The sequence below is a fragment of the Electrona antarctica genome, assembly GCF_951216825.1.
Source record: "Electrona antarctica genome assembly, chromosome: 12".
Classification (NCBI taxonomy): domain Eukaryota; kingdom Metazoa; phylum Chordata; class Actinopteri; order Myctophiformes; family Myctophidae; genus Electrona; species Electrona antarctica.
Genome location: NC_136793.1, coordinates 5,935,130 through 5,954,349, shown reverse-complemented (window position 1 = coordinate 5,954,349; position 19,220 = coordinate 5,935,130). Strand labels below are relative to the sequence as shown.

The following is a 19,220-nucleotide window of genomic DNA, read 5'->3' as shown; positions in this document are numbered from 1 at the left end:
CATTGGTTTCTATTCAACCACCCTAGAGGAATGTAAAGGTGTCTACTAACATATCCCACGTTGGTTTCTATTCAACCACCCTAGAGGAATGTAAAGGTGTCTACTAGCATATCCCACGTTGGTTTCTATTCAACCACCCTAGAGGAATGTAAAGGTGTCTACTAACATATCCCACGTTGGTTTCTATTCAACCACCCTAGGGGAATGTAAAGGTGTCTACTAACATATCCCACGTTGGTTTCTATTCAACCACCCTAGAGGAATGTAAAGGTGTCTACTAACATATCCCACGTTGGTTTCTATTCAACCACCCTAGGGGAATGTAAAGGTGTCTACTAACATATCCCACGTTGGTTTCTATTCAACCACCCTAGGGGAATGTTTGACAGCTGCTGAAAGTTGGGGTACCATTAATTAACAACCAATATGGCAAAATGTTCTAAATGTCATTATACTTTAAGTATAGCATGTGACATGTCAAACTAGGGGATTGTCATGATTCTGAACCCATTTCAAGCATTAGTTTTGCACAAAAACACTCCTTGGGCAAAAAACGGCCATAGCCCTCATCACAAATGTGATGCGGTCAGAACATTTGGGCAAGTGGCTGTGGCACTGGCGGAACTACTTTGGGCCGGGGGGAAGACCGCACGACCGGGCCTCACCGAACCTGACTCCCAACAACACTTTTATCTGTCGTGACTCGTGAGTGACTGTGTAAAAAATCGTCCATCGATCATCTGACAGCCCGGGCCCCCAGGAGGTTCGGGCCGGGGGGAGACCACACCCCCATCCCCCCAGTAGTTCCGCCCTTGGGCTATGGCCGAATCTTAAATACGTAATAACTTAAGTACGTGGTCCACCGACGCTGACACAGCATGGCTTGTTTCATTTTTGAGTGGTGTAAACCACTCCAACAAAATGAGCATGGTTACTATGGTCACTGACATTACGTCAGACCACAGCTGATCAGGCTATATAAGACCTTGCACCACTCAGTTCACACGGGTGTGATTTTATTCTGCAACTGCTGCAGCTCCTGCAAGCGCATCACTCACACGTCTGGTTCAACGAAAAAAAAGAAAGTAAGGTAAGGTAAAAAAAATAAATTAAAAGCACTATAGGCTACTGCTGACACTGTCCCGTGTCCTGGCATGCTGTAATTCAAAGGGCTAAGAGCAGTGCTTCATTTCAGCCGGAGCTTGGCGGAGCTCAGCTCCGGTACCTGTGACTTGAGCTGTAGAGGCAGCTTCGGTAGCTGTAGAGGGCGCTCCGCCACCCCAAATGCACAATTACAATATACAATATGTCTCTATCATTATTTTCAAGTCAACTAGGCTTCTTCCTCGTCATAGCTACTTCTATTTCCAGTACTATTCCAAAATAAAACATGGCTTGAATGATCACATTGCAAGTACAAACAAAAAACACTCTTATTTTGAAATGTGTGCCCGCTTTGAGAGGAAATAGGTGGCTATGGAACCCCGGCGTCGCCTCCCTGTTGACGCTCGGCGGTGCCGGGTGGCTATGGAACCCAGGCGTCGCCTCCCTGTTGACGCTTGGCGGTGCCGGGTGCGTAAATAAAAACAACTCTCGTCTCGCACTTTTGCAATTTGCATCTGTTGTTGTTCGTTGCATATGGAATATGGAACTTTCATACTTCTATGGAGCAATATAGTTGAACTGCTACTTGGAGTTCAGTCTTGGGGACAGCATGCGTTTTGTTTTCAATACAAAATGGTGAGTTCTTATGAACAGAACTGACTGGTTAACATCTGCCAAATCTCACAAAGACACGCGGCTTTACAGCATGGCTCAGAATCGAATATCATAACGCTTGCTTTGGTGGGCCCGAAATAAAAAGAGTAGTACAGTTACGAATTTAGAAATGAAGCACTGGCTAAGAGTGAAGAGAGAATGATACTAAGAACTTACAGCTATATCGTTATTATTTTCTCATAAGTTTTCTTTTATTAAATCTTCCACGGATAGGTATAGAACCGTGCCAAAACCGTGCAAAAAGAAATCACGCTTGGTGAATGACAATCTCGCCTGAAGCGCCAAAATGGCCGTAACCGACCCTGTCCCGATATCTGGAAAATAAAAACATAAATGGCCGTAACCGACCCTGTCCCGATATCTGGAAAATAAAAACATAAGAGGAGGTAAAACATAAGTGGGAGGTGCTGCGGGAGTATGGGGTGAGGGGGACCTCGTTGAGGGCCATCCAATCAGGAGTATGGGGTGAGGGGGACCTTGTTGAGGGCCATCCAATGGGAGTATGGGGTGAGGGGGACCTTGTTGAGGGCCATCCAATCAGGAGTATGGGGTGAGGGGGACCTTGTTGAGGGCCATCCAATCAGGAGTATGGGGTGAGGGGGACCTTGTTGAGGGCCATCCAATCAGGAGTATGGGGTGAGGGGGACCTTGTTGAGGGCCATCCAATCTCTGTATGGGGTGAGGGGGACCTTGTTGAGGGCCATCCAATCAGGAGTATGGGGTGAGGGGGACCTTGTTGAGGGCCATCCAATCAGGAGTATGGGGTGAGGGGGACCTTGTTGAGGGCCATCCAATCTCTGTACACCCAAAGGAGTATGGGGTGAGGGGGACCTTGGTGAGGGCCATCCAATCTCTGTACACCCAAAGCGAGAGCTGTGTCCGTGTGCTCGGGAGTAAGTCACATTCGTTTCCAGTGGGGGTTGGCCTCCGCCAGGGCTGCGCATTGTCACCTATCCTGTTTGTGATTTTCATGGACAGGATCTCGAGGCAAAGTCGTGGCGGAGAGAGGGTATTCGGCTCGGTGAGTTAAGGGCTGCATCACTGCTTTTTGCAGATGATGTGGTCCTGATGGCACCATCGGTCCAAGACCTTCAGCTCTCACTGGACCGGTTCGCAGCCGAGTGTACGGCGGCTGGGATGAGGATCAGCGTCTCCACATCTGAGGCCATGGTTCTCAGCAGGAAAGGATGAGGATCAGCGTCTCCACATCTGAGGCCATGGTTCTCAGCAGGAAAGGATGAGGATCAGCGTCTCCACATCTGAGGCCATGGTTCTCAGCAGGAGGATCAGCGTCTCCACATCTGAGGCCATGGTTCTGAGGCCATGGTTCTGAGGCCATGGTTCTGAGGCCATGGTTCTCAGCAGGAGGCCATGGTTCTCAGCAGGAAAGCGGTGGATTGTGCAGTCCAAGTAGGGAATGACTCAGGCGTTACCCCAGGTGAAGGTTTAAGTATCGCGGGTCTTGTTCAGGAGTAAGGGGAGGACGGAGAAGGAGATCAGCCCACGCCAGGGAGACTCGGAGGGGAGGAGGGAGAAGGAGATCAGCCCACGCCAGGGAGACTCGGAGTAGAGCCGCTGCTTCTTCGCCTGGAAAGGAGCCAGCTTAGGTGGTTCGGGGCATCTGGTTAGGATGCCTCTCGAGCGTCTCCCTAGGGAGGTCCTCAATGCACGTCCCACTGGGAGGAGACCTCGGGGCAGATGGAGGGATTACATCGACTCACTGGCCTTGGAACGCCTCGGGATCCCCCCCAGGAGGAAGTTACTGATGTTGCTCTCTAGAGAGGAATGTCTGGAGCTCTCTGGTGGAGCTGTTGCCCCCGCGACCCAACTACAGATAAGCGGTTGAAGATGGATGGATGGATGGAAAAAACATAAAAGGCAACAATCTAGACTCATGTATCTTACAAGATACATGAACAGAACAGAACTAGTCACAAACTAGCCAATAAGGACAGGAATCTTGCCTCCTGCAAACAGTAAAATACTGACTGCAACTTTGCAACTGACTTGTCCAAACTTGTCTGTCCACAACAATGGGTATCCTACTACTACTAGTACTAACTAATCAATGGGTATCCTACTACTACTAGTACTAACTTGTCTGTATGGGTATCCTACTACTACTAGTACTAACTAATCAATATCACCATATTGGGAGGACGATACGATAAGGAAGACCATAGATATTTAAAAAATAGATTTCGGGGTTTTTTGCAGTTCGTTGGAGCGATGTGTGTTGAAGGAGGGGCGGAATAATTTCCACTGGGAGAGGAAGTACGCCGGAAGTGTGGAAGGCACGTTACGGCACGCTGCCACTCAAAGTGATTACTGGCCAATCACAGCGCATCTTCTCCAGGACTTACAGACCCAAACATGCGCTCTGTGAGGCAGGCTCAAGCTTCCGCGGGGCTTCGCAAGGAATCTGGGGAAAGCTTTGCCCTCCCTTGAGCACATACGCTCCACCAGAGCCGGAAAAGGGCGTCTACGTTTACATGTCAATGCCCCGGGGACGTCGTGTGGTCAGGTCTGTCCGCAGGTCAGCGCGTCGCATTTTGAGTGAGGAGTCGGACGCTCCGGCGTTAACCGCGCCAGATGTCCAGCATCTGGTCAGGCGTGACTTTGTGAGAGACGACCAGGAGGCTGTAGCTGTCGTCGGGCCTAAGTCCTTCAATGCCGAACAGGAAGGGGTTTGGAGGCGGCGTGATGGGGATGTGCAGCCTCTCCAGGACCATGCCCACGTACACGTCCTCGAAGGGGAAGCGAGGGACGCCCAGGGAGCCGCCGTAGATCCGCGTCGCCAAGTCTCCCGAGAACACGTAGCCCGTCCCGGCGCAGAACTCGGGGTACGTCTCACTCGTACGTCTCAGGCTGCGCATTGTCACCTATCCTGTTTGTGATTTTCATGGACAGGATCTCGAGGCACAAAGTCGTGGCGGAGAGGGTATTCGGCTCGGTGAGTTAAGGGTTGCATCACTGCTTTTTGCAGATGATGTGGTCCTGATGGCACCATCGGTCCAAGACCTTCAGCTCTCACTGGACCGGTTCGCAGCCGAGTGCACGGCGGCTGGGATGAGGATCAGCGTCTCCACATCCGAGGCCATGGTTCTCAGCAGGAAAGTCTCCACATCTGAGGCCATGGTTCTCAGCAGGAAAGTCTCCACATCTGAGGCCATGGTTCTCAGCAGGAAAGCGGTGGATTGTGCAGTCCCAGTAGGGAATGACTCAGGCTTTACCCCAGGTGAAGGTTTAAGTATCGCGGGTCTTGTTCAGGAGTAAGGGGAGGACGGAGAAGGAGATCAGCCCACGCGAGGGAGACTCGGAGTAGAGCCGCTGCTTCTTCGCCTGGAAAGGAGCCAGCTTAGGTGGTTCGGGCATCTGGTTAGGATGCCTCTCGAGCGTCTCCCTAGGGAGGTCCTCAATGCACGTCCCACTGGGAGGAGACCTCGGGGGCAGATGGAGGGATTACATCGACTCACTGACCTTGGAACGCCTCGGGATCCCCCCCAGGAGGAAGTTACTGATGTTGCTCTCTAGAGAGGAATGTCTGGAGCTCTCTGGTGGAGCTGTTGCCCCCGCGACCCAACTACAGATAAGCGGTTGAAGATGGATGGATGGATGGAAAAAACATAAAAGGCAACAATCTAGACTCATGTATCTTACAAGATACATGAACAGAACAGAACTAGTCACAAACTAGCCAATAAGGACAGGAATCTTGCCTCCTGCAAACAGTAAAATACTGACTGCAACTTTGCAACTGACTTGTCCAAACTTGTCTGTCCACAACAATGGGTATCCTACTACTACTAGTACTAACTAATCAATGGGTATCCTACTACTACTAGTACTAACTTGTCTGTATGGGTATCCTACTACTACTAGTACTAACTAATCAATATCACCATATTGGGAGGACGATACGATAAGGAAGACCATAGATATTTAAAAAATAGATTTCGGGGTTTTTTGCAGTTCGTTGGAGCGATGTGTGTTGAAGGAGGGGCGGAATAATTTCCACTGGGAGAGGAAGTACGCCGGAAGTGTGGAAGGCACGTTACGGCACGCTGCCACTCAAAGTGATTACTGGCCAATCACAGCGCATCTTCTCCAGGACTTACAGACCCAAACATGCGCTCTGTGAGGCAGGCTCAAGCTTCCGCGGGGCTTCGCAAGGAATCTGGGGAAAGCTTTGCCCTCCCTTGAGCACATACGCTCCACCAGAGCCGGAAAAGGGCGTCTACGTTTACATGTCAATGCCCCAGGGACGTCGTGTGGTCAGGTCTGTCCGCAGGTCAGCGCGTCGCATTTTGAGTGAGGAGTCGGACGCTCCGGCGTTAACCGCGCCAGATGTCCAGCATCTGGTCAGGCGTGACTTTGTGAGAGACGACCAGGAGGCTGTAGCTGTCGTCGGGCCTAAGTCCTTCAATGCCGAACAGGAAGGGGTTTGGAGGCGGCGTGATGGGGATGTGCAGCCTCTCCAGGACCATGCCCACGTACACGTCCTCGAAGGGGAAGCGAGGGACGCCCAGGGAGCCGCCGTAGATCCGCGTCGCCAAGTCTCCCGAGAACACGTAGCCCGTCCCGGCGCAGAACTCGGGGTACGTCTCACTCGGATACTCCTCTTCGGACACGTACCACTTGCAGTCTTTGTCTCGGATTGGCCTGGGATTCTTGAGGAAGTGGCCCGTGAACAAGTTCCTCCGGGGCTTCGTGTCGGGCCAGCCGAGCAGCTCGCGCACGAGGTAGTCGGTGTTGACGAAGATGTCGCTGTCCGTCTTCATGACGTAGGCGGCCCGCGGGCAGTGGCGCGCCACCCAGTTCAGGCCCATCAGGGTCTTGGCGGTCAGGTTGCGGTAGGTGTCCGCAAAGTCCTGCTGGAGGATGTCGCCGTGCCTCAGGCTCTCCTCCTCCAGGGAGAGGAGATCCTCCTCCTCCTTCACCCCCAGCAGGAACAGCCGCACCACCCGAGGGCCCGGGGCAGCGGCGCCCGGAGCCCCTCCTCCTCCCCCCCGCCGCCGCAGAGGGCTCTCGGCGCCCCACGTCCGCCGTATGGCGTCGCGGCGCTCCACCTGATGAGCCTCCACGGTTATCAGCAGCACCAGGAACGGCGGCTCCTCTCCCGCCGGGCATTTGTTCTCCTCGTTGATGATGTAGCGGAACGGCCCGGCGGCGGGCCGCTCCGTGCCGTTGGGCCAGAAGAGATCGCCGCCGCCCGGCGGTGCCAGAGGCCCCCGGGCCTCCAGACCAGCCCTCTCCATCCAGCCGCTTAGATTGTAGGCGTCCCGCGAGAGTCGTAGGCGTCCCGCGGGAGTCGCGGGACGAGAGGCCACGAAGGCGAGGATCCCCAGGAGACACGGCAGGAGTACGGCGGCGACGATGAGCGCTCGGCGGCGGCGGCTGGCGGCTCCTCCCCCAGTCTGGCCCGGCCGGCTCCATGGCAACCCGGACAGCACAGGACCTCGCATGGATTACCGTTCAAAGCAGCACAAGAGTCAATGTATAGAGTAGACAATAAGGATGTCAAGAGTATATACTGTATGAAGTAGACAAATACAATAAGGATGTCGCCGCCGCCTGCATTTATAAATGCTCTGGACGGGGAAGTGTCGTCATCCACCCCAACATCACCCTGAGTCAATCGCTGTCACAGATTCTCCTTTTAGGGAAACTGAATTTCAGTCTTTGTGTGATGTGTCACTATAGACACCTTTATAAACACGTACATCGGTGACGGGGCGGTGGTGGCTCAGGGGTAGAGTGGCTGGATGGTAACCGTAAGGTTGCCAGTTCGAACCCTGTGGGCTCCCCCAGAGTTAGTGTCGAAGTGTCCTTGAGCAAGACACTGAACCTCCTAATTGCTCCTGATGTGCTGGTTGGTGCCTTGCATGGTTTCCTCCACCATCGGTGTATGAATGTGTGTGTGAATGGGTGAATGTAATGCACAATCTATGTAAAGCGCCTTGGATAAAGGCGCTATATAAATGCACCATTTACCATGTATTGGTTAGGACACAGGTGTGTGTGTGTGTGTGTGTGTGTGTGTGTGTGTGTGTGTGTGTGTGTGTGTGTGTGTGTGTGTGTGCGTGCGCGCACGCGTGAGCACGTGTAGGATGAAGTTTGTGCACATACACCAAAAGCTGACAAAATTTCACTAGAATCATGAAAACCCCCTAGTTTGACACATGCTACTTAAAGTATAATGAAATTTAGAACATTTTGCCATATTAGTTGTTGATGGTACCCTGACTTTCAGCAGCTGTCCTAAACTCCCCTCTAGGGTGGTTGAATATTCTTGGTGGAGAAAATTCTTGGTAAGACATTTTATTCCCAGATTCTATTAATATCCTCTTACTAAAAGTGGTAACTCCAAATTGAAACACGCACATGACATGACACTATTACATCTAGATAGACAAGTCCATGTTAATCTAAATATACCAATAAGACGCCTGAGGGCGAGAAGCGACCCGCATGCACGTATCCACCTGGGTGACAGCAGACTGCAAATGTTTGGTCGTTTTTTAGTTTTTTTGGGCCACCACAATGCTTTTCCAATGGGAGTCACATGGTTTGACCAAACATTTGTGTTTGATGAGGGGGGAGGGGCAGAACACCACCAGCAATCAGCAATCAAACACAAAATGTTTGGTCAAACCATGTGACTCCCATTGGAAAAGCATTGTGGTGGCCTAAAAAAAACAAAAAAACTACCAAACATTTGATTGATTGGTGTTTGGTACGTGTGAATGAGGCCTGAGTGCGACCCATCACTTATTGATGCGTAATTAATTGAATCAATAACCATGAAGAACACATCAATGACATCAGAGAGATGTTGTCAGCTTCAGACAGTTAGTTCACAGTCTGTCCCATAGAGGGCGACATTCACCAGACTAACGCTCACTCAGTGGTGTAAAGTAACTAAGTACTGGATTTGAGTTAAAAAAAAGGACTTTACTGGAGTACTTCTAAATATCAATACTTTTACTTCTACTCCACTACATCTCAGGTCCAAATATTGTACTTTTACTCCACTACAATTGTTTGAAAACGTCAGTTACTAGTTACTTTTACTTTATTGCAGAACAACATTAACTGAAAGACCACTTAAAATACTTCAGACGCCAATGCATATTATGTAGTTGAATACCATACTTTTACTTGTAACAGAGTGTTTCTACCTGTAAATACAAATACTTTTACTTAAGTAAAAAAAAAAAGAGTACTTCTTACAATAAATGTCTGACCAGACCAGTGTTGATTTCGTCGACTAAAACAGGGGTTCTCAAAGTTTTTGGCAGGGGACCCCCGAAAATGCTTTGGCAACGTCTCGGGACCCCCGCCCCGCCCCCTCCCGACCCCCAATATAAATTGACTGCTACAATAACCTTAAACCATTTTGGGCGGGAACCCCTTTTGGTGTTTTAAGCATTGTTATAATTTAGCTATTGAAAAATAGCAGATCTACAAGCTCATAGCGCGCCACCGAGTGGCGCGCTATGAGCTTGTAGGTCTGCTATTTTTGAAAAATCGTGAAAATATAAATTTAAAAACCCCCTTTTTTTTTTTTTTTAATAATTTGGGGACCCCCTAAAATAGTTTGGCGACCCCCCGAGGGGTCGCGACCCACGGGTTGAGAACCCCTGGACTAAAACTAAGACAAAAAATGCTCGTCGACTACCCTTTCTTCACTGACGAAAACAGTAAAAACTAGAAAAAGTGCCCTTCCGGGCACAGGTCTCCACCAGGAGGATAGGAGTGTGTGTGATGTTTGGCAAAATGTTTAGGAGGATGTTTATTTTTATTTGTTTTTGCAACAAATTTCTTCATTTTGTTGAGGAAATGCAGATCCAGATCACTCATAGCATCTCTGAGGATAGAATTCTGGATGAGCAGGACATGTGCAGCATTTTGTACAAAACGGGCCACTCCTGAAAACTTTGGAAGGCAATCTTAGCCAATCGGTGTACAATCTGAGAAATCCAACAGACTCGTCTTGATCACATGAGGCTTCGTACACACCTTTCGGACACACAGATCTGTCCGACCGACCACTGATTACATTTTTATGATTTGATGCCTCCATGTCCCACAATGCTTTGCGCGATTTGGGCGGTGCTACGACACGCGGAAATAGATGCACATATGTTCAGTGTAGTTTTCTTGACTGCAGCAGCAGCTAGCGGTAGTTTGTCGAGGCCGTTTTTCACACTCAAAGTTCACTTAGAAGGTCCGGATCAAGGACCAAATATTTGCATTTTGATTTTGGTCCGTTTGGTGTTCACACTGGACTTTGTAAAGCGTACCAAATATGTAAACAAATGACACGTGGACATGTTAAGCGAACCAAATAGTGAAAAAAAGAAAATAGGTCATTTTACGACGGAGGGAAAAATAACATGAGGGGGTGCGGGAAATCACTGTCTACAATTTTTGGGCGCAACCTTCAGTCACATAGAGAAGAGAACAGCAACATGAATCATGATTGCAGCAACAACTTGAAATTGCATTAATTCTTAATTATTTTATTAGCCAAATAAGGCAACAGATGAACAGAGGAGCAGGTGTTATAGCCTACAACAAAGTATCCCCGAATCCCGATAAAAGGGACTTTTCTTCCATGTGTGCACCTTAACCTGATTCGATATAGGCCTATGTTATTTCTGCGCATCAAATCGACGGGCATTTCCATGTCATCTTATGGTTTAAACTTGAAGCCGTGCTGGTCAGTTAAGCTTCAAGTCAGAACAGCTCCGCTGCAGTTGACCTATATCACGTCTTTTGCTATAGTGATGTAATCAATTAACCATTTAGGACCACCTGTGTAGCTTATTTAACATTTGCTCCATTGGCTCTTTATGCGTGCGGCCGTGCGCTAGAGCGAGACAGGATGATTTTAAATATTTCTCTGTCTGCGTCTCTCCCATAGAGCTATAAAATATATCGGGTCTCTCCCCCCACATGTGCGCGCGTCATAACTTTGCGTGGTGGCGGTGGCGCATGCTTAAAATAAACAGATCCACAAGCTTACATCGTGTACCATACCGTAAGTACCATTCGTGTCGATAACTTGTACATCTGTTATATTTGCGCATGTGAACCTCGTACGCTGCCATTACATTTCTACTCTAGGCTACTCATAGACATATATGCGTCTACTATTAAAATCAATAGTGATCCCCGTAAAAAAGACATGCTTTTAGAACTAATTATTAATGCAGCCTCACAACTGCCGAGGCCCGACGGCTATTTTGGCTATCGTCCTGTATTTCTGTATATAGAATAGAACTTAGTACCAGACTGGACTCACTCACTGACTGGAGACAGCCGTGCGCAACTTGGACTCTCCAAGTTACGCACGGCCCTATAGCCAAAAGAAGACATACAAACAAGCGATATAATAGTCTGTGTCACGTAACTCAGAAGACTACAGCCTAAACCCCACCCAGTGCTGTCAAGAACGGAAGTTCTCTCCTATTAGTTGGCGGTTAAAAAACACCCTTCTGTCCGATCTGAAGTCCCACCCTGTTCGTTGGCCGTTTTGACTACAAGGTGTCCGATGTGTTTGTTGTGCCCTCCGCCCCCACATCGGACAGGTTTGTCCGATCAAACGACGTGACTCCCATTGAAAATGAATTGGAGCAGCAATCAAATAGCAATCAGGCATCGCACACGGACCAAACATTTGTTCTTTAGGTGTGTACGCAGCCTGACTACAGAGATCATGTGTACCGATTGCCATTTCTTCATACGCCTTTGATGGCAATTGGATGATTTGAGGCATTTTGTTCCAAAAATGTGTTTTGCAAAAATCAACCTGTTGGTGGCGCTATAACAGGCCAATGTGAAAAGGGTGGGATATATTCCTCAGCCTAGTAAGAAAATGTGTGAAAGATTTCACGTAAATTGCATGCTGCGTTCATGATTTGAGGCTATTGTTCAAAACGGGGCAATCTTGCAAACTGTGAAAGCCAATTATAGCCAATTAGGATGGAATATGAAATATCAGACAGATCCGACTTGAGCACATGACCATAGAGATACTGTGCCAGAGGCCCCTTGATCAAAGGACAACATTAATGATGATACTTGATAAACTCTCTAATTTATTTAGCCCCCCCCCCCCCCCCGCCATTAATTTTAGAGGAAGTTGCTCAGTGGCGTTTTGAAGCACCCAGAAGAACCGTCTACTTCCGCGTTTTTTTCTCTCGATTCGGCCAAAATGCGGAAGTGCAAACGGGCCGCTCAATGTTAAACCCCAGCTGTACGGGGTTTCCTATAGTTATTATTTTCACGATTTTTCAAAAATAGCAGACCTACAAGCTCATAGCGCGCCACTCGGTGGCGCGCTATGAGCTTGTAGATCTGCTATTTTTCAATAGCTAAATTATAACAATGCTTAAAACACCAAAAGGGGTTCCCGCCCAAAATGGTTTAAGGTTATTGTAGCAGTCAATTTATATTGGGGGTCGGGAGGGGGCGGGGCGGGGGTCCCGAGACATTGCCAAAGCATTTCCGGGGGTCCCCGGCCAAAAACGTTGAGAACCCCTGGTGTAAAGCAGGGGTTCTCAACCTTTTTGGCTGGTGACCCCCGGAAATGCTTTGGTCATGTCTCGTGACCCCCGCACCGCCCCCCTCCCTACCACCAATACAAACTGACTGCAAAAATAACCTTAATAATAGAGAAAATATATCATAAATGAATACAACCAGATATAATCATTAAGGAAAGTTTATGCATGCACCACGTACTATGTAAACTCTTAATTTCCATGTTCCAGCCATTCAGTTGCAAAAAAATAATAATAATTTGGGGACCCCCCAAAATAATTTCGCAACCCCCTGAGGGGTCGCGACCCACGGGTTGAGAACCCCTGGACTGTAAAGAAGTGGTTTTCAACCAGTGGTCCTTGAGGGGGTTCCAGGTGGTCCCCAGCTAAAAGATAGGAGAGTTGGTAACCAAATGGACCCTTATAGATCTTTAACTCTTGAGAGTGTAAAATGAAATCAAATGGACCCGTATGGGTCTCAATATAGTTACATTATTGTTAAACATCTGCATTATTTCATTAAAAATTAAGAAAAAAAACAACAACATATGAAACGTTTAGCTTTTTTGGGAATGTTTTTTGAAAATGTTTTGAAATAGTAAAAAAAGAAAATAATAACATTTAGCAGGGACCCATAAAAATGGTGTCCGCGACCATATAGAGTATTAATTGGGCGGGAACCCCTTTTGGTGTTAGCATTATGCTATGCTTTAGCTATTGAAAAATAGCAGATCTACAAGCTCATAGCGCACCACCGAGTGGCGCGCTACGAGCTTGTAGGTCTGCTATTTTTGAAAAATCGAAGAACGGCTGACATAGAAACATAGCTTTTTCAGAAAACTGTCAGGATGTAGAAGACATTTTTAGAATCTGATCTCAGGTCAAAATGGGTTAAAAGGATAGAGGCTGAACGGGAGTGATAGCCCCGTCCCCTCCACCCCCTCCCCCCTGCCATTCATTTTAGAGGAAGTTGCTCAGTGGCGTTTTGAAGCACCCGGAAGAACCGTCTACTTCCGCGTTTTCTTCGATTTGGACACCAAATTTTGGTGTCCAAAAAAGTGCAAACGGGTGCTGAATGTTAAACCCCAGCTGTACGGGGTTTCCTATAGTCATAACTCCACAGTTCCGCATGCAGTCCCACCTCTTACCACTAGGGCCCATTGCTTCAACGTTGTGAAAGCTGCACTGGGGGGCTTAATTGGTCCCGCGACCCAGTGTTTACATGCATGGGAACCAGTGATCCGAGGTATAACTCACCCAGCTGGTTGGCCTTCCTGAGGCAGGACAGCGACGCGTTGAGCCGCGCACACTCCTCCCCGCTGGCCCCGAACCTCTGCAGCTCCTCACACACCTGCTCCTCGTTCATCTCCAACAGGCCTTCCAGCGTCACGTCACCCGGGCTCATATCCTGCAACAGGGGTGGGCAATTTGAACGATGGAGAGGGGCCACTATAGTTCCACACTCACTCCAGAGGGCCACTATAGTTCCACACTCACTCCAGAGGGCCACTATAGTTCCACACTCACTCCAGAGGGCCACTATAGTTCCACACTCACTCCAGAGGGCCACTATAGTTCCACACTCACTCCAGAGGGCCACTATAGTTCCACACTCACTCCAGAGGGCCACTATAGTTCCACACTCACTATAGTTCCACACTCACTATAGTTCCACACTCACTCCAGAGGGGCCACTATAGTTCCACACTCACTCCAGAGAGCCACTATAGTCCCACACTCACCCCAGAGGACCACTATAGTTCCACACTCACTCCAGAGGGCCACTATAGTTCCACACTCACTCCAGAGGGCCACTATAGTCCCACACTCACTCCAGAGGACCACTATAGTTCCACACTCACTCCAGAGGGCCACTATAGTTCCACACTCACTCCAGAGGGCCACTATAGTTCCACACTCACTCCAGAGGGCCACTATAGTTCAACACTCACTCCAGAGGGCCACTATAGTTCCACAATCACTCCAGACAGAGGGCCACTATAGTTCCACACTCACTATAGTTCCACACTCACTCCAGAGGGGCCACTATAGTTCCACACTCACTCCAGAGAGCCACTATAGTCCCACACTCACCCCAGAGGACCACTATAGTTCCACACTCACTCAAGAGGGCCACTATAGTTCCACACTCACTCCAGAGGGCCACTATAGTCCCACACTCACTCCAGAGGACCACTATAGTTCCACACTCACTCCAGAGGGCCACTATAGTTCCACACTCACTCCAGAGGGCCACTATAGTTCAACACTCACTCCAGAGGGCCACTATAGTTCCACAATCACTCCAGACAGAGGGCCACTATAGTTCCACACTCACTATAGTTCCACACTCACTCCAGAGGGGCCACTATAGTTCCACACTCACTCCAGAGAGCCACTATAGTCCCACACTCACCCCAGAGGACCACTATAGTTCCACACTCACTCCAGAGGGCCACTATAGTTCCACACTCACTCCAGAGGGCCACTATAGTCCCACACTCACTCCAGAGGACCACTATAGTTCCACACTCACTCCAGAGGGCCACTATAGTTCCACACTCACTCCAGAGGGCCACTATAGTTCCACACTCACTCCAGAGGGCCACTGTAGTTCCACACTCACTCCAGAGGGCCACTGTAGTTCCACACTCACTCCAGAGGGCCACTGTAGTTCTACACTCACTCCAGAGGGCCACTATAGTTCCACACTCACTCCAGAGGGCCACTATAGTTCCACACTCACTCCAGAGGGCCACTATAGTTCCACACTCACTCCAGAGGGCCACTGTAATTCCACACTCACTCCAGAGGGCCACTATAGTTCCACACTCACTCCAGAGGGCCACTGTAGTTCCACACTCACTCCAGAGGGCCACTGTAGTTCCACACTCACTCCAGAGGGCCACTATACTTCCACACTCACTCCAGAGGGCCACTATACTTCCACACTCACTCCAGAGGGACACTATAGTTCCACACTCACTCCAGAGGGCCACTATAGTTCCACACTCACTCCAGAGGGCCACCACTATAGTTCCACACTCACTCCAGAGGGCCACTATAGTTCCACACTCACTCCAGAGGGCCACTATAGTTCCACACTCACTCCAGAGGGCCACCACTATAGTTCCACACTCACTCCAGAGGGCCGCTATAGTTCCACACTCACTCCAGAGGGCCACTATAGTTCCACACTCACTCCAGAGGGCCACTATAGTTCCACACTCACTCCAGAGGGCCACTATAGTTCCACACTCACTCCAGAGGGCCACTTTAGTTCCACTCACTCCAGAGGGCCACTATAGTTCCACACTCACTCCAGAGGGCCACTATAGTTCCACACTCACTCCAGAGGGCCACTATAGTTCCACACTCACTCCGGAGGGCCACTATAGTTCCACACTCACTCCAGAGGGACACTATAGTTCCACACTCACTCCAGAGGGCCACTATATTTCCACACTCACTCCAGAGGGCCACTATATTTCCACACTCACTCCAGAGGGCCACATTGCATATTACTGTCGTATCAAAAAATAGCCGATCTAAACGCGTCGCACTGCGGCGCGTTTTGAGCTACTTCCAGTACTTACCTGCGTAACTTCCTTCCTCAGGTTGACGATGCGGAACCAGTGTCCGAGGTGAGGGAAGTCCTGCAGCTCCGCACTGCAGCGCTCCTCTAAGGCCACTCTGCACTTACAGGACAGCTGGCGGCTGAAGTATCTCACCAGCTTCCCCTGGAGAAGGAACAGGGGGTAGAAACAGGGGGTAGAAACAGGGGGAAGGAACAGGGGGTAGAAACAGGGGGAGGAACAGGGGGAAGGAACAGGGGGAAGGAACAGGGGGAAGGAACAGGGGGAAGGAACAGGGGGAAGGAACAGGGGGAAGGAACAGGGGAAGGAACAGGGGGAAGGAACAGGGGGAAGGAACAGGGGAAGGAACAGGGGGAAGGAACAGGGGAAGGAACAGGGGGAAGGAACAGGAAGGAACAGGGGGAAGGAACAGGAAGGAACAGGGGGAAGGAACAGGGGAAGGAACAGGGGGAAGGAACAGGGGGAAGGAACAGGGGGAAGGAACAGGAAGGAACAGGGGGAAGGAACAGGGGAAGGAACAGGGGGAAGGAACAGGGGGAAGGAACAGGGGGGAGGAACAGGGGGAAGGAACAGGGGGAAGGAACAGGGGATGGAACAGGGGGAAGGAACAGGGGGAAGGAACAGGGGGAAGGAACAAGGGGAAGGACCAGGGGGAAGGAACAGGGGGAAGGAACAGGGGAAGGAACAGGGGGAAGGAACAGGGGGAAGGAACAGGGGGAAGGAACAGGGGGAAGGAACAGGGGAGGGGGAAGGAACAGGGGGAAGGAACAGGGAAGGAACAAGGGGAAGGAACAGGGGGAAGGAACAGGGGGAAGGAACAGGGGAAGGAACAGGGGGAAGGAACAGGGGGAAGGAACAGGGAAGGAACAGGGGGAAGGAACAGGGGGAAGGAACAGGGGGAAGGAACAGGGGAAGGAACAGGGGGAAGGAACAGGGGAAGGAACAGGGGGAAGGAACAGGGAAGGAACAGGGCGAAGGAACAGGGGGAAGGAACAGGGGGAAGGAACAGGGGGAAGGAACAGGGGAAGGAACAGGGGGAAGGAACAGGGGAAGGAACAGGGGGAAGGAACAGGGGGAAGGAACAGGGGGAAGGAACAGGGGGAGGAACAGGGGGAAGGAACAGGGGGAAGGAACAGGGGGAAGGAACAGGGGAAACAGGGGGAAGGAACAGGGGGAAGGAACAGGGGAAGGAACAGGGTGAAGGAACAGGGGAAGGAACAGGGGAAGGAACAGGGTGAAGGAACAGGGGAAGGAACAGGGGAAGGAACAGGGGAAGGAACAGGGGAAGGAACAGGGGAAGGAACAGGGGAAGGAACAGGGGGAAGGAACAGGGGAAGGAACAAGGGGAAGGAACAGGGGGAAGGAACAGGGGGAAGGAACAGGGGTAAGGAACAGGGTGAAGGAACAGGGGAAGGAACAGGGGGAAGGAACAGGGGGAAGGAACAGGGGGAAGGAACAGGGGGAAGGAACAGGGGAAGGAACAGGGGAAGGAACAGGAGGAAGGAACAGAGGGAAGGAACAGGGGGAAGGAACAGGGGGAAGGAACAGGGGGAAGGAACAGGGGGAAGGAACAGGGGGAAGGAACAGGGGAAGGAACAGGGGGAAGGAACAGGGGAAGGAACAGGGGAAGGAACAGGGGGAAGGAACAGGGGGAAGGAACAGGGGAAGGAACAGGGGGAAGGAACAGGAGGAAGGAACAGAGGGAAGGAACAGGGGGAAGGAACAGGGAAGGAACAGGGGGAAGGAACAGGGGGAAGGAACAGGGGAAGGAACAGTGGGAAGGAACAGGGGGAAGGAACAGGGGGAAGGAACAGGGGGAAGGAACAGGGGAAGGAACAGGGGGAAGGACCAGGGGGAAGGAACAGGGGGAAGGAACAGTGGGACTTTTAATTCAGGAAAAGTAGATGCAATATTAGCCCGTTTTGACCTGGGAACGATTCTACAAATGTCTTCTAAATCCTGACAGTTTTCTGACAAATGTCAGTGGTTCTCAAACATTTTCATGTCAAGGACCCCCAAGATTATATGTAATTGGCCGCCGAACCCCATATGAAAATATGTTGTTCCAGGGACCCCTCCCCAGAAGCAAAGATTTGAGTTAAAAACTTTGGCTCTGAAAGAATATATATTCCAACATTTGCGCCACATTTTCACGATTTTTCAAAAATAGCAGACCTACAAGCTCGTAGCGTGGCACTCGGTGCCGCGCTATGAGCTTGTCGCTCTGCTATTTTTCAACAGCTAAAGTATAACATAATGCTTCAAACACCAAAAGGGTAAAAGGCCTGTACTCCTTTACTTATACCGGTAAGTAAACGTACAAAAGTATTGGCATCAAAATATACTTACAGCGCCAAATTAAATGTACCCAAATCTTTCAAAAAATAGCAGATCTACAAATTCACCTCACAGCGCCTCACAATGCGACACATTGTGAGCTTAATGTACAACCCCATGATCTTCCCAGAAAGTTCCCAGACATATTTGCTATAGCCAAACCCGCTGGACATACCATATCTATAGCCAAACCCGCTGGACATACCATATCTCAGCCAAACCCGCTGGACATACCATATCTCAGCCAAACCCGCTGGACATACCATATCTCAACATGATGTTAAACGCTTGTAATCAATGCTTTATTTACTGCACAATGGCCGGCAAGATTCCCGACATTTGAGTGTGAGAATGCATGTCATTGCGATTCCAAATAAAGTCAGCCAGCCAGGGACCCAGGCAGGGACACACATAGCTGTCTAGTGTCTATAGAGCGTTGCAGTCCCGCCCTCTGTCATGACGACGCCAGGCCCAGGAAATGATTCCCAATGCATTTTTCCCATAGACATTTCACAAAGTATTTATTTAAAGACGGTTACGACACAAAGCCAACTCCAGTCGTGACAACTCATGACATGAATAAACACAATATTTTGGACCAAACAAATAATTACAAAGAAGAAAAACAACAAAAAAGGTGTTGTAACCTGCCGTTTTTTTCCCCTTCTTTCTAATTCTTTGTTCGGCCCAATTTTGTTTGTTTGTTGTCATGATTTGTCACGACAAGAGTTGGCTTTGTACGAGGCTTAAAAGGTCTTTAAATAAATACTTTTTGAAAAGTTTATGAGGAAAATGAACGGAGAATCATTTCCTGGGTCCTGGTAGGGACTGCGACGCTCTATAGGAGTGGTTGCACCACTCAAAAAAGAAACAATACAAGTCTCCCTGTGTCTCTCTCACCAGCCAACTCTGTCCCTCTTTTATCCAGAGTGACACGTGAAAAATCAGTAAAGGTTAC

At 49.7% G+C, this 19,220-nt stretch overlaps 1 protein-coding gene across 1 annotated transcript in view; it reads right to left on the bottom strand.

Moving 5' to 3' along the window:
- The window catches only part of ksr2 (kinase suppressor of ras 2), a gene marked incomplete at both ends in the record, with an annotated part of 170,082 nt that overhangs the window by 128,878 nt on the left and 21,984 nt on the right, over positions 1-19,220 (bottom strand). Inside the window, 2 exons of the mRNA XM_079517141.1 lie at positions 13,587-13,737; positions 15,926-16,069. Of these exons, the coding sequence (XP_079373267.1) occupies positions 13,587-13,737; positions 15,926-16,069 (295 nt within the window). The remainder of the gene's footprint in view (positions 1-13,586; positions 13,738-15,925; positions 16,070-19,220) is intronic.